Source organism: Rhea pennata, chromosome 2 (assembly GCF_028389875.1).
Source record: "Rhea pennata isolate bPtePen1 chromosome 2, bPtePen1.pri, whole genome shotgun sequence".
In the NCBI taxonomy this organism is placed as follows: Eukaryota; Metazoa; Chordata; class Aves; order Rheiformes; family Rheidae; genus Rhea; species Rhea pennata.
In genome coordinates this window covers 149,289,943-149,309,838 of record NC_084664.1, presented here as the reverse complement: position 1 = coordinate 149,309,838, position 19,896 = coordinate 149,289,943, and the positions used below count along the sequence as shown (strand labels likewise).

Sequence of the window (19,896 nt, the reverse complement as noted above, 5' to 3'; positions counted from 1 at the left end):
GACGCGTTTCCCCGCGCGCCGCTGGGGCCTCGCGCCCGCTTCCGGTGTTTCGTTTTTCTCTTTCCGGCCGGTGCAGGGGGGAAGATGGCGTCTCGCAAGGAGGGCTCTGGCGCGGCCGGCGGCGGCTTCGGCGCCTCCAAGGGCAAAGGCAAGGCCGTCGCCACGGGGGACTCGGCCGTCAAGCAAGTGCAGATCGACGGGCTGGTGAGCGGTGGGGCCGGGGCCGCTGCTGGTGGAGGGGCGGCCGGGGCGAGGCTGGCGGCCGGGGCCGCGTGGGGCCGCCGGCGGCGCTGACGGCGGGGCCGTGCCGAGCGGGGTCGGTGGCGGCGGTCTGGGGCCAGGCCCAGGCCCGACCCGGGGCCGCCTGAGCGGCAGGAGCGGTTTCGTCCCTCTCTCGGGCCCCCTGACGCCTGGTCAGCCTCCCCTTCTGCTCAGCCCTGCGGAGTGCAGTGTCTCTCTCCCTTCTGTAGGCGAAGGCGGGGAGGATATTAATTGTTCTTAAGTAACTTTTTCCTTCTATTCTTTTGCCATAATGTGCTGATTTTCTGTTCCACCTTTTACACCTCAGACTATTGAAAGCTGCATAATTGTAAGATATGGGAAGCAGACTGGATTTTTCTCTCATCAGTTGTTCTTTTTGCCTGCTTTGTTAGGGCTGTCTGCATCTACAGACATAACTTTTTCTGTAAGAGATAAAACAACAGCATAAAAGGGCTTAGCAGACAATAATTAAATGGGTTTAGCAGACAATAAAGTTGTCATAGTGGAGGCTGTCTGCTTAGACCTTGAATGGAAGAGTATTTGTACGGTAGTTATATAGCATACTAAGTGTTTGGGTAGGGGAAGAATAACTTACTTGTGTATACAAGTGCTTATGATTGGAAATAGACTACTTAATTAGTGAGAGTATTCCATCAGGATTCTGTTTGATTGTCCACGTATTTGTGCTTTAGTTGCATGTAGCTTTTTCAAGGAGGAGTGAAAACTGGCAGGTCATAAGATGTGGTCCTAAAAAGATAGCAACTGGTAAGAAATTGCTGCTGTTGCAAGCAGGCTGTAGCCAAATGGGTAAGGGTGTGTGGCTCTCTCTTTTTTAAACAAGTTTGAGGGAAGCTTGAGAAAAGAAGTGATTGAGTGCAGGACATGGGTAGGTACCTTAGTCTCATTTCTGTGGTTTTATAAATGCTCCTCCTCCCCCCCGCCCCCCATGAATTCTGGATGAATTCTGGACAGCCACCTGTTGAATTCTTTTTCTTTTCTTCCTGTATTTTGACACAGAAAACACAGATTTAGAACTTCTGTTCTCTTTGTCAGATGCATAATCTGCTTTGTGAAGTACAGTTTGTTCAAGTTTGCTGTCTATAGCTGCAACAGTCTATTTCTGAAGGTCCAACAAATGCCTGTGAGCTTTTCTTTGTGCATTTTTTTCCCATATCCCTGCATATTATTCTGGTACTGCATGATGATGTCTCTTGCATAGAGTCTGTGGAGGGGAAGGTGGCTCACTGTTTTAGTTTTATGTCACCTGCTGAAGACTTTTGTTGGTGGATCTTGCAGTGAGCTCTAACTGCATGGTTTGTGGACTTCCATGGTGCCTGTAGGGAAGAGAAGTCTCAGGATCAGTTACAAAGCAAATAAAATTAAGTGGCTCCCATTGCAATCCTCAGAATGTCTTACTGAAATTCTACTTAAACTTTTCCGATATCTTTCTGTTTTTAACATCTCATCTGCACTCTCACAAAATGATGAATCTTTGTCAGCCTTGTCTTGCTGACCAGAGTAACTACTTGTGAAAACTTGAAGAGAATTTTGGGAGTCAGTGGTCTGTTACATTCCACTGGTGCCTCATCTGTTGGCAGTACCCTTCTGCCTCTCCCACTCCTTTTTTTTTTTTTTTTTTTGGCATGAAGAATGGCACTTGAACTCTTCTTCTGTCTCAAATTTTTATTCTTAGAGCTGTACGTGTCTGTCCCTCTTCTTCCACCAGCTGCAAGCAGTCCAATAACGCAGACAGCATCTACCTCTCTCAAATGGATAAACTGACTCATCGTGATGATTTTATTTACATTTGCATAGCTAAACAGTGATACAACTAGAAATGAGACTGTTTGACTGCTAGACCTGAGTTATAACTTCTTTTTTCTTCAGAAGAGTGGATGAATGCTGTTAACTAGCATCATTGTGGTTTAATTGATGTTAGTTTAGTGATAGTTAAATGAATAGTAATCTCTAACTACATACACCTATATATACCTATATACACATATTAGTATTTTTTTTTCAGCATATTCCACAAAATTACAGCACCAAAATGTCAGAAAGTTTGGGGAAAAATTGTCTTGAATTGTAGACATCTAGTAATTTTGATGAAGTACCTGAATGCTTGTTTATAAAATGCCTTTGAGATTAAATGTGGACATAGTCTTCCCACCTTTGCAATTTGAAAAATATTTTGTAGACACAGAAAGGAGAGGAAAAATCAATGTGCCTGTTCCATCCGCTTTCTGTCAGCAAGGTCAAAATCTCAGTTGTCAAATGATGTTTACATTTGACTAGATAATGTGTGTGCATGATAATGAGCTTTAAAGTATTTTACTCCATGCTGTTATCTTGAACACTTAAAATGGATCTGTCGAAAATGAGTCAGAAAACTTTTCCTCTGTTATAGTTTTTTGTTTACCTGTGTGTATAGTTACAGTGAGAGTTTAGAATTAGGAATGTTCTCCTTAAGGGATGGTGGGCAGTGGTGTTCTTCATCCAGGTCAGAAACACTAGGAACAACTACAGTATCAAAGAACAATTGACTATATCCAGTTGCTTTTACAACATGGCAAGAGACACTGGTCACATGAACTTAGCACCATTGATATTGAAGAAGCTTGTTAGATATGGTGTTTGTGAGCTGCTCTTCTTTTTTGGAACTGAAGTTTTTCTGTCTTATTGAACTGATTGTATGATGAACAGAAATACAAGAATTCTGTCGCTGCTCGTGAGACTGTTGTCATCTGCATTGAGTTTATTTAGCAATACAGATTAGTAGTGGCAAACTGTGCTTGCTCTGCAGATCACTGTGCTTAACTTATCCCTAGTGCTTTATGTATAGTTTATATAAGAATTTGTGCAACTGTAGGGAAAAGATAAGTTTAGTTGTATATTGTGTAAAGTCTTAGTATGTCACTGGTTTATGCTATTCTGAAGCACACGTTAGCTTGTTTTGGTTATGTGCAGCTTATATTGATTCAGCAAACTGTCTTATGTGTTGAGCTCTTGCTGATACATCAGTGTGTCAGAAAAAAAAAGCCTGATGAATATAACTGTAGTGAGAAACTTCTAATGTAGATGGCTTAGCCTTGTTCTTTGTAACAAATGTGAGAAGTCCCAAGAAGAAAAAACTGCAGAAACCCACAATTACGGTGTGATTCTGCTAGCCCCCCTCTCCCCAGAGGAAAGAACTTCTAAGTTCCTGTGTGTTCTTTTTGACCATTCTAAGGCAAAAGACAGCAAGATCAATGCGTTAGATACCATTCTGTTGTGTTCGCTTTTTGAAGCAGAAACTTCAACAAAGTAATTTGATTAAAGTTTCCATTGTGTTTCCTCTACTCAAATAGCCCAAGGAAAACTTGTGATCACAGTAGTGATGGTCACATGGATTGGGATATTTCTGCCTTTTTTGCAGGCTTTCTGTATGGCTATAGGTAAGTTACCTTTTAATTTTTCATTTTTGAAGAATTAGCACTTTTCTGATCACTCAGGTTTTTAGTGATTATGACTACATTATGACTAAGAAGTTTTTGAAGAACCTTCACTACCTTCTGGAGTTCTTAGAAACAGCATTTGTGAATTTTATCCCAAGTGCCTGTTTGCAGTAACAGTAGAAGAACAAAAGATGCTTGTAATGCACAAATCCAGCCTTTTTTTATATATATACATATATATATATATCTATAGTTCCTACTACTTGCTTTTACAGTAGATGTCTTGTGGCATAATTAAAGCTCACACCTTGTTAAAGCTCTTTCTCCATTTGGAATACTGTCATTTTTTTTTCTTTTGTGTGGAGTGCTTTCTAAAGGCATTTTTAGAAGGTGAGTGAGCTTACTCTTCCTACAGTCTCTCTTTGCCGAGCTGATTGTTTGCATGAATTCCATAAGAACTTTCTCCAAGAGAGCTGTCCCTTTTAAGTTTACTGAAATCACCAGCAACTTTGAAAGTATGAGTGGAAGAACTTGCATTGTAATTATGCTCATACAAAAGTTTTGCTTCCGTAAGGAAATAGGCTTATGATTCCACTGGCTTAATACCTTGCATTTTTGGAGCATGTGTATTTGATTGATATGATCACTTCAAGATGTATTGTAGTAGTTTTAAAAGACAAAAAGGATTAAGATTGCCCTATGGTCTCTTCTGCCATTTGAGAACATAGAGTTAAATAAAATTCAAACATCTGAAGACCAAAAACTACTTTGGTTTGTTAGTAGCCCTGGAACTTTTCAATATTCTCCCTTGCCTGATCATAGCTGAAGCCAGCTGCATTCACAGTTGAAGATATCTAATGGCAAGGATGTTAATTAGAGACTGGAAGAGATGTGTTTGTGACCAGACACTTGGGAGATCTTACCTCTTGTAGTAGATAATTAAATTCTGTTTCTGCTCACTTTTGTTTCTAGTGAAAGATGTGTTGTATGTTTTTTCTATGCTTCACATGGGTGTTGTCATAAGTTACTCTCTTGAAGGTTAATTCATACAGAGAGTTTGTTAAATCATGTGAACAATTTATTTAATTAAGTAAGTAGCCACAAGCAAAACAGCGCTGGGCGGCCGGGGAGTCTCAGCTCCGCCAACGGCGCGCACCTCCTTCACATACAGTCCCCTTTTTATAATCTGCGTTGTAATCTCCTGGTGCGTTTTGCGCATGTGTGAGTTGCTGGGGGGTCGTCTGAAGCTCTCTGGTGGTCGTGGAGAGGAAGGCCATGGTCGTCTTCTGTCTCTTTATTTTGGTTTGTCTCCTTGTGAGTGATCACAGGGGTTTGCTTATCTGTTGTGTTGACTCCCTTTTGGGATGCTGTTCTGTGAGAAAATTACAGGCGCCTGCTTATCTTTTCTTTATCCTTTTACCTTCAAAACCTCTGAGCAGCTTGTTGCTTACTTCAGCTCTTCATAGTCCTGCAAGATAGCTAGGGCCCCGACACTGGTTCCACAAGGGGTCATATAAGCTTTTGTGATTACCATAATTTATTTGTCTGACACCATGTCTCAACCCTGATTGTTGTAAAACCTCCTCCTCCCCCTCCATCGGCTTATTCCTCCTTCTAAACAATGAACAAATAGTTACAATTTATTACAGGTGTGAGAGAGGGTAGCACAGATCCTAGGGGTGTGTGTGTGTGTGTGTGTGTCTGCATCAGAGGAAGAATATAGGCATTCTTTCCAGTTTCTTACGTCCAAAAGATTGTCCCATCCCTTTGTGCTACTACTTCTCCATTCAGTCAGCAGGAGGATGCAGCAAATGTTTTTGTGTGTAGTTTACTACCTTTGTTAGAGGCTCTTCTGGATTTGTCTAGATTAATAGAGTCTATATCCTTGAGTACTATACTACACCTGTATAGCTTGATCATTTACTTATTTTTTTGACAGAATTCATGAGTGTAGTTTGCATTGGGTTGTATGTGACCTTGTGAGCCATTTCTCACATGTTCATAAGCGTGCTGATTTTTCAGTTCTACAGGTGTATGACTCTTTGTAGCAGAAAACTCAAATGTCGCTCACCGTTTTATCCAAAAGGAATAATAATTATTACGCACTATATGAAAAGAAGCAGTGCCATAATTTGCTTATTTTCCTTTTTCTTTCCACAAAGAAACTGGTAGACTTTGGATAGTTATCTTTTAAGGAATTCTTTGGTGTGGTTCTGAAAGGAAACAGCACGCAGTTTCTCCAGTTTTTACACTTTCTGCTATTGAAAGTACAAGGAAACACTGTGGTCCCATTATCAGATTTCTATTTTGCCTCAAAATTTGGAGATTTTTATATATATGTGTGTGTGTGTGCGCGTGTGTTTAGTGCAACTTGTAGCCCTTTGTATGTTCAGCTGTCTAAAGTTGTCTCCTTCAAGGCTCTTCTTTGCATTATCCTACAGTTCTCACAATTTCAGTAGTGATGTCAACCATTTTAAGATGGATTACTGTAAAAGCAGAAGTAAACTGGCATATCACTCAAATATAAGATCAGGTAGGATGAGTAACATTTTTACTAAATGAACATGAAAGTTGATGTGATGCAGAAGTTAAACTTATATTCAAAACCATATTTGCTCCATGTGGTGAACTGTGGGTCGTGTCTGACTGCTAATATGTAGATAATAGGTATACGGAAAGTTTTTTTCTAGGAAAATAACAACTGTGTGTTTGGAGATGGGGATTTTCAAGTCAAGCATGATGATTGGTAGACCAACTGAGTATTTTTCATTAATTGGGTTTGCCTTTTAAGTAGTCACAGGGAAGTATTTTGTTATTGGGAACACTGTTTCATTCTCTGCAAGTCCTTTGCGTAAGGATATTTTCAGGGGGATAGTAAAAGTAAGATGAATAACAGCAGAGGTCTTCTGCAGAAAGACGATTTCTCATTCAACTAAGTTCTCAAATGCCAGCATGCAACTTTGTTTTTAAAAGTCCTCACCTATTGAATTTATATACACATTCAAAAAAAATGTAATGTTTTGGAGAACACAATGTTGACTAACAGTATAGCTTTCCTTTATGTTGCGATGCAAGATCAGTGTAAATGAAGCCGTAACAACATGATAAAGCATTAATCTTACTTCTAACATTTCATTAATGGGAACAATGTGTCCTTTTATTATTAAGCCATTGTATATGTATTCATTTTACACTTATGCCCATGCACACCAATTTCATATTAGAAAGTAGCAGAAGGTATTCCAGGTATCTCAAAACCATTATAAGTTTCTTTACCTTCATATCTGTTAATATGGAAAGCCTTATATAAGTAACAAATTATCATTCTGTAATTAATGGAAATTATTAATCTCTTCAACAGAAGCCTTTATGGATAGGACAGGCAAGGCATACATGAATCTTTAAGTCATCAAACTTTAAGATTAGGAATAGGGACAATATTAAAACTCAATATGATCTTCTAATGTCAGGTTATATTTATTCCATCTTCTTAATTCTGTGGATCTTTAAATATATATTTAGACATTTTTTTAAAATTATGTGCAGCTTAGAATAAGGCTTAGGGTGTCCTTTTCTGTTTATTTAAATTAAATACAAATATACATTGGCCAGGACTTAATTGCATGTCAAGAATAGTTTGAGGACTTGTAGGTCTTATCTGCATTTGTATTTATTTGCACCAGTGTAACTAGTGTAGATGCTTCTCTTATGTAAGGTATGACTGACGTACTCCATGATTGTTACTGTAAGCTTCATTACTTTGTCCTGCTTCTGTGATGATGTAGTGTGCCTAATGTTTGTATCCTCACCTAATGATATGCAAAGTTGTTTTTTTACCTAGATGAAAGTTTGAGTCTAAGTTTATAAAAGCTTTAAATTCATCAGACTTTATGTTGTAGAATTATTGTAGAACTTATTAAATGAAAAAAAAAGCCCCCTCCCACTGCCCCCCCTACATGGTTGCTCATACTTTGTTTTCCTGCTGCTAGCCATTTTTGTCCTGAAAGCATATGACAGGGTCCTATCTATGACTGTTTATAGGAAAGGCCTAATTAGCTTCTCAGCTGAAGAGATCTTTAAGAGAATTTGCTTCATTGTTTTACTGCAATGAAACATCATGTTTGTTGAAAATCAGTTTTTGAGACTTATCTTGTAAATCTTTTAAGCACTCCTTTTTTAGTGATAGATTTTGATACAGTCAGAAGGAAAGCGGTTCATTTGCATAGTGTTTGAGTATCTCTCATTTAAAATCAGTAATGATGATGAAGCCTATAGTGAAATGGTTAAAAAAAACCCCATTTGAGACACTGTTAAATTGTGAAGATTCTACTCTTCCTGCTTTCTCTTGTAGATTTTTTTTCCCTCCTCCTTTCCCTTCATGAAGAATTTGCAAATGTGTCAAGAGATGAGTCTGTATCGTGGCTGTGTTATGGCTGCTGCAATCAACATTTCTTGATGGTGTCCAGCTGTAGAATGAGCTCTTGGGGTAAAATATGCTTCAGGCTGTATTTTGTTTTGTGTATCCTCCCATGGAGTCTGAGTGGAATTTTAAATAGATGCTTAGTCACGGTGACTTTTCCTTGACCTGCTTCTCTTAAAAAATGTAGATCAGAGATCATGCTGGCACTGATAGTGTGTGAATTTGAGTACTAGCTTGTCCTGTTTGCAGATACTTGAACCGTGGTGAAGATGCAAGCATTTTGTACTAGTTGGATGGTATGTATAGACTTTATATTAATCTTCAGAAAGAACAAATTGCATGAATACAGCCTGGCAATGAGCTCTTGACTAGCAATCTATCTTCATACTCAGAAGAGAAAGGACCAAAGTGTACTGATAAGTCAAAGGAGAAAGAACCTCCTTGAAGAAGAGTAATTTCCATTTTTCAGGCATAGTGAAGTACCAGAGGATTTGTGAGACTTCCCATTGCTTTGACTCTTCCCATTGCTCCCTTTCTCCACCTCTCTCTTTTTCCCTCACTTCCTTCTCCAGCTGGCTGTATTAATCTGTAATACTTTAGTAGGACCAAAGACATGTTGTAATATCCAACTCTTTTGGGTTCACAAGTTGGCTTAGTACATTATCAGAGTAACTCATACAAATCAAAGTGGTAAAGAGTTGGATATAGTGACTGAAGTATATTGTTTCTCATTCCTACTTAAAACAGAAAAAAATATAGGAGGTGTGTGATTCTCTTTTCCTTTTTTATTATTTCTTCCCTAACTCAGGATTCCTTCAGCTCTTGGGCAACTGGCAGTTTCTTCTAACAAGGAAGGGAGTTTCCTTTCTGTATTTGTTATTACTCTTTAATTCTAAGCTATGTTCTTGATATTGATTTCACTCTGAAACACAGACATATCCCCTTTGTGATTTCAATTTAAAACAGGTAAAGTATCTACAATCATGGTGGTCTGAAGATTAAAATTTCAGCATTTCTTGTCAATGGAAAGCAGGTATACTTGCTAGCAGAGCACAAACTTTAAATGATTTGAAAGACTGCATTAGTGTGTTCAGCAACTAATAAGTGTCATGGTAAGTATACTCTGGTGAGGCATTTAAAACTAAAACATCTGGTATTACTTGGTACTGTGAAGTTAGTGTGCTGACAAAAGGAGTTAATGTAAATGTGGAGTTGGTTTAAAAGTGTTGAACAGTGTTACGCTTCAAGACTTGAAGGAGAAAATATTTCAAACAGCCTTTCTTTTGTTTGTAGGAACTGATGTGTTACGCTTTGCTACTGTCACTAACAGTTAGACTTCTAATTATTTTGTATTCTTGTGTGTATGTCAGACTTGTCTCTTGCATTGAATGTATGTATATATAGCTGTTGAAGAGAGTAAATCATGCTCTTTGGTACATATATGGCTGCTGTGATACTAAGGAATAGAATTTTTGCCCCAAATACCTTTTGATGATTAAAAAGTAGTAAAATTTTCAAAGTATTACATTGAAAACAACCTAGACAATACTTAAATACAAATATTACTTTAATTTCTTCTTTTAGATGATCAATTTGACTCATGGAGAGGTAACAATTGCTAGGTTTGAAACTGAGACAATGCATTATGTCCTCTTGCTCACTGAAATGTTAAACATACTCCTTTGGTCTTCCTGTTACTGCAGTAAAATTAGATTTTTGCAGTTGATATGCAGTATGTTATAGCTCAGGGAAGCATGCAAGGCATAGCAGACCTCTTTCAGAAAAATAGCAGATACAGAAACATTGGAAATCTTGCTACCTATGGAAAGGTATAGTACATACATAGTACATATAACATGAACAGCTTTTATACCCCAGTAATCCACAGGACTGTTTTTTCTTTTCTCCACCCTTTAAATACATCATACAGAGAGGCCTTGAAAGAACATTTTTTTTTCTTTCTAATCTGTAGATTAGAAAATTACTAACTTTCTTATTGTTGCCATAGCCTTTTCTATTAATCTTTCTTTACCACAGACACTTTTGGGATATAATTTTTACATGTTACTTTTCCATGTTTACATGCAAACCCAAAATATTTTCAGTGATGTGACAGTTTTAGTATGTTCTTCTCTGCCCTTGCCTCCCAGTCTTCAGGTAGTTAAGATTGCAGTAATGTGGTATCTCTTTTAACAAGTAGTTAGATTACATTACCGTGTGTTAAATAGTATCGTCATAATAGTATGTAAATACATTAATACATATACCATGTGTTAAATAGTATTGCCATAATAGTATGTAAATACATTAATACGTAAAGTGTTCTGGAAACTTTTGTGCTTGTATGCCTGTATACTAAGTGTTCTCGTTAGTATTTTGTAAGATTATTCAGTAATCTAAAAACAAGAATCCAAAATAAGGAAAGCATAAGTTATCGTATTTCACTTTGATAATTTCTTTTGTAACATGCATGCACAAGCTTACTTAAGAATAAGCATGGAAATATTCTTGAATGACTTACATGTGGATGCTTATACCAGATAAGTGTGGTGTTAATCTTTTTTATTTAACCTTAATTTCCAAGTTAGTAAGAAGGGGGTTATTTATTCACTTGTTTAACATGAAGTTTGGAAATGCACCTGGGTTTTGCTGCAAATATGTATGCAAGAACATGCTAATTCTCTGTTACAACTATTTGATCTTTTACTGGAAAAGGAAGATTGAGATGTTGCATTCAGTGTATAAGGCCTGCCAATCCCTATCTTCATTCTACTAAAATATTTTATGCCAGTTTGTAGTCCTTTTACCGTGCGTTCTTCCCATTCTATGGAGCTCTGTATCTGTTCAAACGATAATGTATGCCTGTGCATGTTTAGCAAGCACCTATTGTACCTGCATGGTGTTCAGGATATTAGTTGGAAGTATAACTCGCTTTTTATCATTGTGCTTTAATCTTTATGTAGACTTTAGGAAAACATTTTGTTAGCACAGGGTTGAGTTTGGAGTACTTAATCATGTAATGGTTAAAAAAAAAAAGTTTCATCTCTGCCAAAAATCAATCATTTCAAACTTTTTTAAAACTTGCATTAAGATAACATGTAGAGTATTTACTCTAGCTGTCATATCACTGTTAAGGAATAATGTGAAAATCATGCTACTTAATCTGTTGCTGCTATCAGTGATGAAATTAAAGTGATTGCTTTTAATTTTACTGTGTCAGAGTAGCTTTATCAGAATTAGAACTCTTATGGGGTTGCGTTTTCACGTGTACATCTTCAGATGGTGATACAAAGGCAAGTTTTATCTCTATTTTAAGGATGTGGAAGTTGAAGTTACTAGGAGTAACTAGAAGTTACTAGGAGTAACTTCAACTTATTTTTCCTCTGTTTAATACTTTAAGTCATCTGGAAAACAGAGAATCAATCCATTCCTTGTCCTCTAGACTGCACTGCCTGTTACTAGGAGGATCTTTTTCCTTCTCAGCTCTTTGTCGCATAACCAATCATTTGCCAGTAAGGATGAGTGCCTCAGCATGAAAAATCTGTTACATAAAAGGTTGAAAGTGGTTAAAATGGTAATCATGTCCAGTAAGAATTTTACTGGCTACTTGTAAGCATGTATTGAATGCGTGTGGAAATCATGATTTTAACACACACACACACACACACACACACACACACACACACACACACATTTTTACTCTAGTGGTGGGAATTCTGCTGTTGAAGTTGGTAGGTTATGATCTTCAAAGAAGATCAGTAGTCTCTGAGCAACGAGGCACTCCTTTCTTCCACTTTACTCCTAAATGGGCAAAGTAAGCGTGTCCTCACTCCTCTATCTAACTGGCCCTATTTTATTAAATTTTGAAGGCCAAATAAGTATGGGTAACTGCCTTTGCAGCTGCTCTTCAGCTTCAAAATGACAGCTGTTCTGCACAATCTGAAAAAATAGGCTGTTTGATAAAATTTACTATTACTGCTTTTGTCTGTCACCTTTAAATACTTTTATATGAAACTAGAAGCGGATGCATAAAGAGTAAACCTTTCACTTGCAGATGCACTTCTACTGCAGTTGAATTGCAAATATTTGAATGCTGATAGTTTACTAATACATACAACATATTTTGGCATATGGCTAATACTTATAGGGCTCTTGTATACTGAGTGAAAAAATGAAACTGTCCCTGCCTTTAGTATTTCAGTATAATTTCCATATGCTGGTAAAGGAGTATGTTCATGAGCCTTCATTTTTTGAAGTGTTTTGTTTTTTTTGACGTTTATTAAAAATAATAAATGTAACTTTATATAAAAAATTGTCTAAATGCTTGCAAAATATTTGCATTTTGTGAGATTTTTGAAACAGGAGAAGTAATCCACTAAGAAGTACTGGTGAAATGCTCTGTCCCACTTGTATCTCTCAGGATTTTGGATCTTAATCTTATTACAGCCCTAGTGCTGCTTCCTGACAGTGTGATAATAACATCTAATGCCCGGCTGCTTGCACAATTGGATCCTGGGGCTGTGTTATGAAATGTTCCTACAAGGAAGTCATTCTGCAGTGCCTGTGGTCTTGATGGTTTCCATGGAAATGAACATGAATCTCTGTACTGTGAAATTTGTTATGAAACTTTGTATTGCAGAGAAATACATTATACCAGTGTGTGAATAAGGCAATGGGGAATTTAAATACACAAATGTAATGGTGCATTTTTAACTTATATTGCGGTAATATTTAAAGCATACTGATGACTTGCAGACAGAGGGGAGATAGTCATTAACCTGAACAGCTGTGCAGTCTAAAAAGAAAATGAGGTGGGGCAAAAATCAAGAAGAAATTGTTCTACTAAAATTTGACTTTTCTTTTAAATAAGCATTGCTTTTCTCCACTGTTTAATAACCTTTCCATTCGGTGCATTGCAGTTTGCATTTAACTTCTTCCCATTGCAAGACCAAGCATCTCACTTAAACATAAATAAATAGATGACTAAATATGTTTCAGAGTACCTACAAAATATCAACTGATTAGTGTAAGTTCTTGACAGTGTTAAGGAAGACCTCAGCCTATGAAAGACTAATAGATCTGTAACTAAAAACCAGGAGTCTCAATTTCTAATGTTGCATTCCTACAGAAACAGGCTTATTGTTTGTACAATTTCAGGTTTTTCAAGCCAAATTCCACCCAGCTATTTATCAGTAGCAAAATCTTTTTCATTTTATAGAACTTTTAGATAAGTATATTTACCAGCTTTGAGTCTAGATATTAAATAATGGCTTATTTCATGTTATATGGCCATGTCTGCTTTTATATAAACCCATTATTTGATAAATTGGAGTGGCTTGCTTCCCCCCTGCCCACCATAAATTTGATGTTTTAAGTCCCTACAGTTCTTGAAGTATCCCAAAAAAAGAATGAGAGGGAAGCAAACCCAGTAGCAGGCATCTGTGTGCCTCTAGTAAATGGGGTATGTTTGTGTGAATCAGCTGGCGGTGTCCATGGTGGGCCTGGACTTGCAATATGTAAATAGCGATATTTATTGAAAAGCTTTGGTTGTTTGTAGTTGTGGGTAGGCTATATTTGTTGCAAAAGAAGGCCCTGTTTTTGTTAGCGTATGGTTTCTCCCCTGCTTGAAGGGAAATTACAAAGCTTTTGAATTACAGCATCTGGGAAGTATTTCCTACTTAAAGTGCATATAGGTTTCTCTCATACTCAAAGCTCTGTCATCTTGACAGATGACCAGTAGATACAAAGCATCCTTAGATAATTTTTTTGAAAAACATGCCCTTTAGAAAGTCCAAATAACGTACCTTGTATGTATATTTGATAGGTTACTTGTTTCTGACTTGCTAAATTAAAGAATAAAGAAAAAGAACTGAAGCAGTATTGTCAGGAATGTATCAATATTTTATGAAAATGTTAAGTTTCACAACAGCCTAGCTTTACAAATACAGCATCAAACTTCATTATCATGCCCTGAGAAACTGCTTAACAGAAACATATTATTTGTATCTGTAAACAGCTAATAAAATGCAAGTAAATGCTTGGCTCTAGGAACCCAATGGTCTTCTACTTTTCTACAGTTAGCAGGAATCTTAATGTAGTTAACATCTGTCAATGTAATCTCTTCTATAGCTTCTCTGTGGAAGTAGTCTTTACAAATAGTTAAAAATGTGTATTCTAGCCTAAAGATCTGTAGGTTCTGTTAAAAATCACAGGAAAGTATGGAATTAAATGGCTATAAGCTCTGTGAACCAGGAAGTCATACAGAAAACTCTGTAGATTCCTCAGTGCCCTATAATTGCAGGCTGGAGTGGTTCTTAATAGAAATGATAGAAGATTCTGATGTTGAATGAGTAATCCATTACAATTTAAGTAGTTTTATTCAGCTTAAGGTACATATTAAAAAAGTGCAACTTGAGAATAGAAGTTACTGATGATACTTCTGTTGTTAAATCAGATGAAATTTTGGAGTTTAAAAACTAAGTAGGTGACGTGGTACCAATTAGTGTTGTAGGTCACCCAGGGAACAAAAAGCTTAGGCTACTTTTTATACCCTTCATAATAATTACAAATATTTAAATGCTACAGGCACTTTAATATTTTCCCTCAAAAGCTTGATTCAAGATGGAGTCATTCACTTTAACACGTATTTCCAAACTGATGACTGAGGACCTATATGAGACGAGACTAAGAAGATTCTACAATTCATAATTTCCATGTGAAAATATATGCAGTATCTGCTGCTTGAGGTGGATTTCAGATATAGGTGGACCTTCTCAGATCAATATGTGTTGTCCGTAATAGTTGTAGTCACGCTCAGCTCCAGGAAATTACTAGTCTGTTGTCAAAAGAGGAATTGTTGATACTTGCATCTAATTGAGATGGCATGAAATGGCAACCATTGTTCCGTTGTGCCTCTTGCAGAAGTATTGGTTTTAAGCACCAAATTTCTGTCAAGCTCAGAAACAAGGTTTTTTAGATCTGGTGTTTATTAGCTGTTGAATGATATGAAGTGTAAGCTTACACATTCCAAAAATGGTTTTTTCAAGGCTTTGTAAATGTGGTGTTAAGGCTCCAGCAAGTCAAGATAAGGGTATTTTTTTCTCTTTTCTTTCCTCAGTCATCTTTTGGATAGCATGGTAGAGTTCTTTTGTTGTACAGAAATATATATATTTACATACACATATTTCTTTATATAAATATATATACATTTAAGTGTATATATTTACATATACATTATGTGTGTGTGTATATATATAAAAATATACATATCCATTTTTTAAAGCTGCCTTAATTGTCAGGTCTGCTTAGTAGTGTCTTTCTGTCTTTAAATCGTGTACTGTATATTTAGATCAAGGATTTTTTCTAATTCCTTGTCAGGGAACTTAATTTAAAGTCTTTGCTATAAACACTGTTAGGGCTGAAGATGTTTGTGAAAACAGTTACTTTAAGACAATGAAGACTGTGATAGAAAACAATATTTATTTTTTTTTTTCTGAGATTAACATTGTTCTAACACAGAATCAATAAGGTTGGAAGGGTCTTCTGGAGATCATCTAGTCCAACCTCCTAAAGATTTCCTGGTGCTGATTCCACTGCGGCTTGAATCCAGGACCTTCAGCATGTAAAACAGATGTGATAACCACTACACTATCCCTCTATCCAATAACAGTACTCTTCCCTCTACTGAATAGCAATTACAATTATTGTAGTTTTTAATTCCATAATTAGCTATGGTTAAGGTGCATCTGAGAAGAAAAGAGTAAATTTTTAAACATTTTTCATGTTAGAAATGGTCAAACAATTAACACTGCAGCTTCTGTAAGAGAATTGAGAGAAATTATTTTAGACTACCCGTAGAGATTTTTTTATACATTTAAGTGATTTGAGGCTTTAATTGTCAATAGATTGTCACTTTTCTAAAGATTATTATAATGTAGAAAATTCTGTTTCATCTGCAGCCTTGAGTTACCTCGTGGTACTACTTTGTGGTGGTATGGCAGTCTTGTGTTACGAAGGTTCATGTATGAAATCTAAAAGATTTGGTTATCGACCTGTCAATTACAGGCTTTTGACATGGTATGTGTCAGATACTGCCTTTTAGAAAAAAGTTTCTATGGACTATAATGATTAAATTACAAATTTTTGTCTCCTTAATTATCCAGAAGATATAGGTATGTGTAGTAGACACTTTTTTGGAAAAAAAAAAAAAATCTTAATCATTGCAATGGTGCTTTAAATTGACTTCAGAATTCCTGTTCTCCTGGCAGTAAAGTTGATAGACTTTGTTACTGTGTTTTCAAGAGGTGCTGTAGCCAGGAGACAAATGAGCTCAAGGCAAGTTTTTGCTTGGTGAGCTTCCAGACTTGTCTTTTGTGAGTAGGGATAAGCACTTATCTATGGCCTGTAAAAACATCATCTGGAACTATTCAAAAATGTTAACGTTGCCCAGGTTTCCCTGTGTCCTGTTCTAATTTTCTCTCTTTTTTCAAGTCTTTTTTGAGAACAACGCCATTTCCCACTTATCCAAGGATTTCAGAACTGTTGCGTTTAATTTAATGTCTTGAGTTGCTCTGCAGTAGCTTATTAGTTAGGTTTCTCCCTATGCACCGCATCAAAAGCAATGCTGCAGCCTGTGTTGTGCTGAAACTCATTCGCCTTGTCTCAGGCAGGTCCAGAAAACTAGAGGTGTTTAAATCTGGGTACGTATTCATTTGGAAATTAAACAGATTGCATAATTCTGTTTTCTGAAGGTGCCATATATGTATTTTTTATATTTTAGATAGATTCTTAATTTTAGGCATCTTTGAGTTTAGCATCACTCAACTGTACATAGTAGTTGTTAGTTGTGGTATTTCAGACCTTTCCGTTCGCAAAAATACAGTAATAGCTTCTGCTCTCATCTGAACTTCTGCTATGGTAGGAGTGTGAGTTCATTCATGCTGTCATGTTTAAATGTAAAAATCTGCCATTCGAAGTGTAATAATTCACATGGAGAAGGCTCCAGAATTGTGATAGCATGCATTCAAAATGTCAGATACTATTAACTGTAATAGTTTCCAAGGACTTTTCCTGCCAAGATAAGCATTGATCAGTGTTTCACCAGCATTAAAAATATTGAGGGCATGTGGATCTCTTGGCACCTCCTGTGTTTGTTGCCCTTGTCGTTTATGGTTGATCTACAAATGGCTGTATAATGAAGTATTACTTACACCCGCCGCCTGTCCCCCCCCTCTCCAGATGCTGGCGACTTGGGTCTAGTGGTTGTGCTGATTAAGCTTTCTTGGGTAGGGAAAACTGTTGGCATTTAAAACATTTAAATACTAATGTAAGGAAATAAATCTGCTTGTTGCATCATGTAAGAAGTGTGCTCCCTTAATGGATGTTGCCTCGCTAAGACAAAATACAGCACAGGTGCTACAAATCTGGTTTTGTTGTGGCAGTAATTTTCAGCTCACTGCAACATAATTACACGTGAAGCACTAAAGGGCTTTGGTAGGGTGTCACTTCTTTTCAGAGAAATATGAGAAGATACATCTTGGCATATTCGTGAGGTTACAGCTGAATCTTCCTAGGATCGCTAAAAAGGCCTATGGTATTTCAGCTGCCAGTTATAGATGTTTCTATAATAAGATATGAACTTCTTAAATTAATAATCATGCTATCAGAACATAACCAAAGTTTCAAATTTGGCATTATACCTTACGACTAAAGTATCTTTGATCACTTTAATAGTTTTGGAATGGTTCTCTTTTGTAGGCTGACTTCATTTTTAATGTTTGAATGGTGCTTTGAAGATTAGAAGCACTGCTGAACTACAAGCATTTTTTGTTAATTGAGGATTAATGGCATTTAAATTTGGCAAGTGGCTACTCCAAGTGATTGAGTTGCTTTGGTATTTTGAAGACTGCATTTACAAGACTGAGGGAGTCTTGAGTTTTGTTTAGTAATTATTTGTATATCCTTTTCTGAACAGTCCTTGTATACTTAAATATTTCTTATGCCCCAGTAGTATTTACTAAGTCTTGCTGCAGGCAAATGTTAGGCTGCTTCCACACATATGAAGTAGTATAAACAGAAAAGTGTTTCTATATATATATAAAAAAATATATCTATATTCATGTCATTCACATATCCATAATATCCTTATGAGTATTAGCAGCAGGGTTTACCTGTGTTGTGTTGCTTAAATTATTTTGACACTTCATAATTTTATTAGTCTGAAAGCAATTGTATTCTGATTCTGTTCTGATACTTTACAAACCTAATATCTTTTGGGGAAATGTGTAGATTAGTGTGTTTTTGTGATTTACTCAATATAAAACATATGTTTATACAATAAAATTGAGAAATGTTGTAGCATTGTCATTTGTATAGTGATGAAGTTTTCCCGTTACTAAACTAGCAAACAAATGGAATGAAACTGGTTTCCTTGTTATCACTAAAGAAGTAGTTCCACTTTACATTTGAAGGTTTGTTTTTAGTACCAAGATACAAAATACCGATGCATATTTCCTTATTGGTCACATATTTGTATTTTGATAGCAGGTGTTTCAGTCCAAGATTAATATCCTACTATACTGGCTTGTTCTACAGAGTTTTGTTCATGTGATAACACACAAAGTGAGAACAAGAATGAGGTGGTGTTGAGTGCATTTCTTAGATTTCTTCCTCTATTTTCTAATAAAGGATTTCAGTAGCTTACATATTTTACAGTGCAGCCTTAACTTCTGCAACTTGTAGTTCATGAGATATTTTTAAAGTAGTCTGAGGAAGGTAACAAAAAACCAAACCTTATCAGCAGACCTAAACTCTTTTTTTTTTGTTACTATTTTTTACTATTTTGGTATTTTGTTAGCATTTTAAGAATTTGAAACATATGAGAGTGGTATTGTGAGTGAGTAAGGATTCAGTGAGTGTTAGCCCTCTAATGTTTATATCCAACTCAAAAAGGAATTTCTTTTTCACTTTTTTTACCCTTATTTTCCAAAGTAGGCTGTCCATAAGGTTCTTTTCCCAGTTTGCTGCAAGAAGGAATAACGTTTATACGGATTTTTTTTAACCTGTATTGTGACATTCTAGGAAAATAAGGCAATCAGGAGTGGCCAGCATGGATTCACCAAAGGGAAATCATTCTTAACCAGTCTGATAGCCTTCTGTGATGGAATGACTGGCTGGGTAGATGAGGGCAGAGCAGTGGACATTGTGTCCCTTGACTTCAGCAAGGCTTTTGACACTGTCTCCCATAACATCCCCCTAGGCAAGCTCAGGAAGTGTGGGTTAGATGAGTGGACAGTGAGGTGGATTGAGAACTGGCTGAATGGCAGAGCTGAGAGGGTTGTCATCAGTGGCGTGAAGTCTAGTTGGAGGCCTGTAGCTAGCAGTGGCCCCTGTGGCTCAGTCCTGCGTCCAGTCTTGTTCAACTTTTTCATCAATGACCTGGATGAAGGCACAGAGTGCCTCCTCAGCAAGTTTGCTGATGATCCCAAGCTGGGAGGAGTGGCTGATACATCCGAGGGCTCTGCTGCCATTCAGAGAGACCTGGACAGGCTGGAGAGCTGGGCGGAGAGGAACCTCCTGAGGTTCAACAAGGGCAAGTGCAGGGTCCTGTACATAGGGAAAAATAACCCTTGGCACCAGGACAAGCTGGGGGCTGACCTGCTGGGGAGCAGCTCTGCAGAGAAGGACCTGGGAGTGCTGGTGGATGACAAGTTGACCATTAGCCAGCAGTGTGCCCTTGTGGCCAAGAAAGCCAATGGTCTCCTGGGCTGCATTAGGAAGAGT

At 37.1% G+C, this 19,896-nt stretch overlaps 1 protein-coding gene across 1 annotated transcript in view; it reads left to right on the top strand.

Moving 5' to 3' along the window:
• The first annotated feature begins 71 nt into the window (after nucleotides 1–71).
• Nucleotides 72–19,896, top strand: part of EIF3H (eukaryotic translation initiation factor 3 subunit H) — an 85,572-nt gene continuing 65,747 nt past the window's right edge. Inside the window, exon 1 of the mRNA XM_062568391.1 lies at nucleotides 72–204. Coding sequence (XP_062424375.1) covers nucleotides 85–204 — 120 coding nt within the window. The 5' untranslated portion in view covers nucleotides 72–84. The remainder of the gene's footprint in view (nucleotides 205–19,896) is intronic.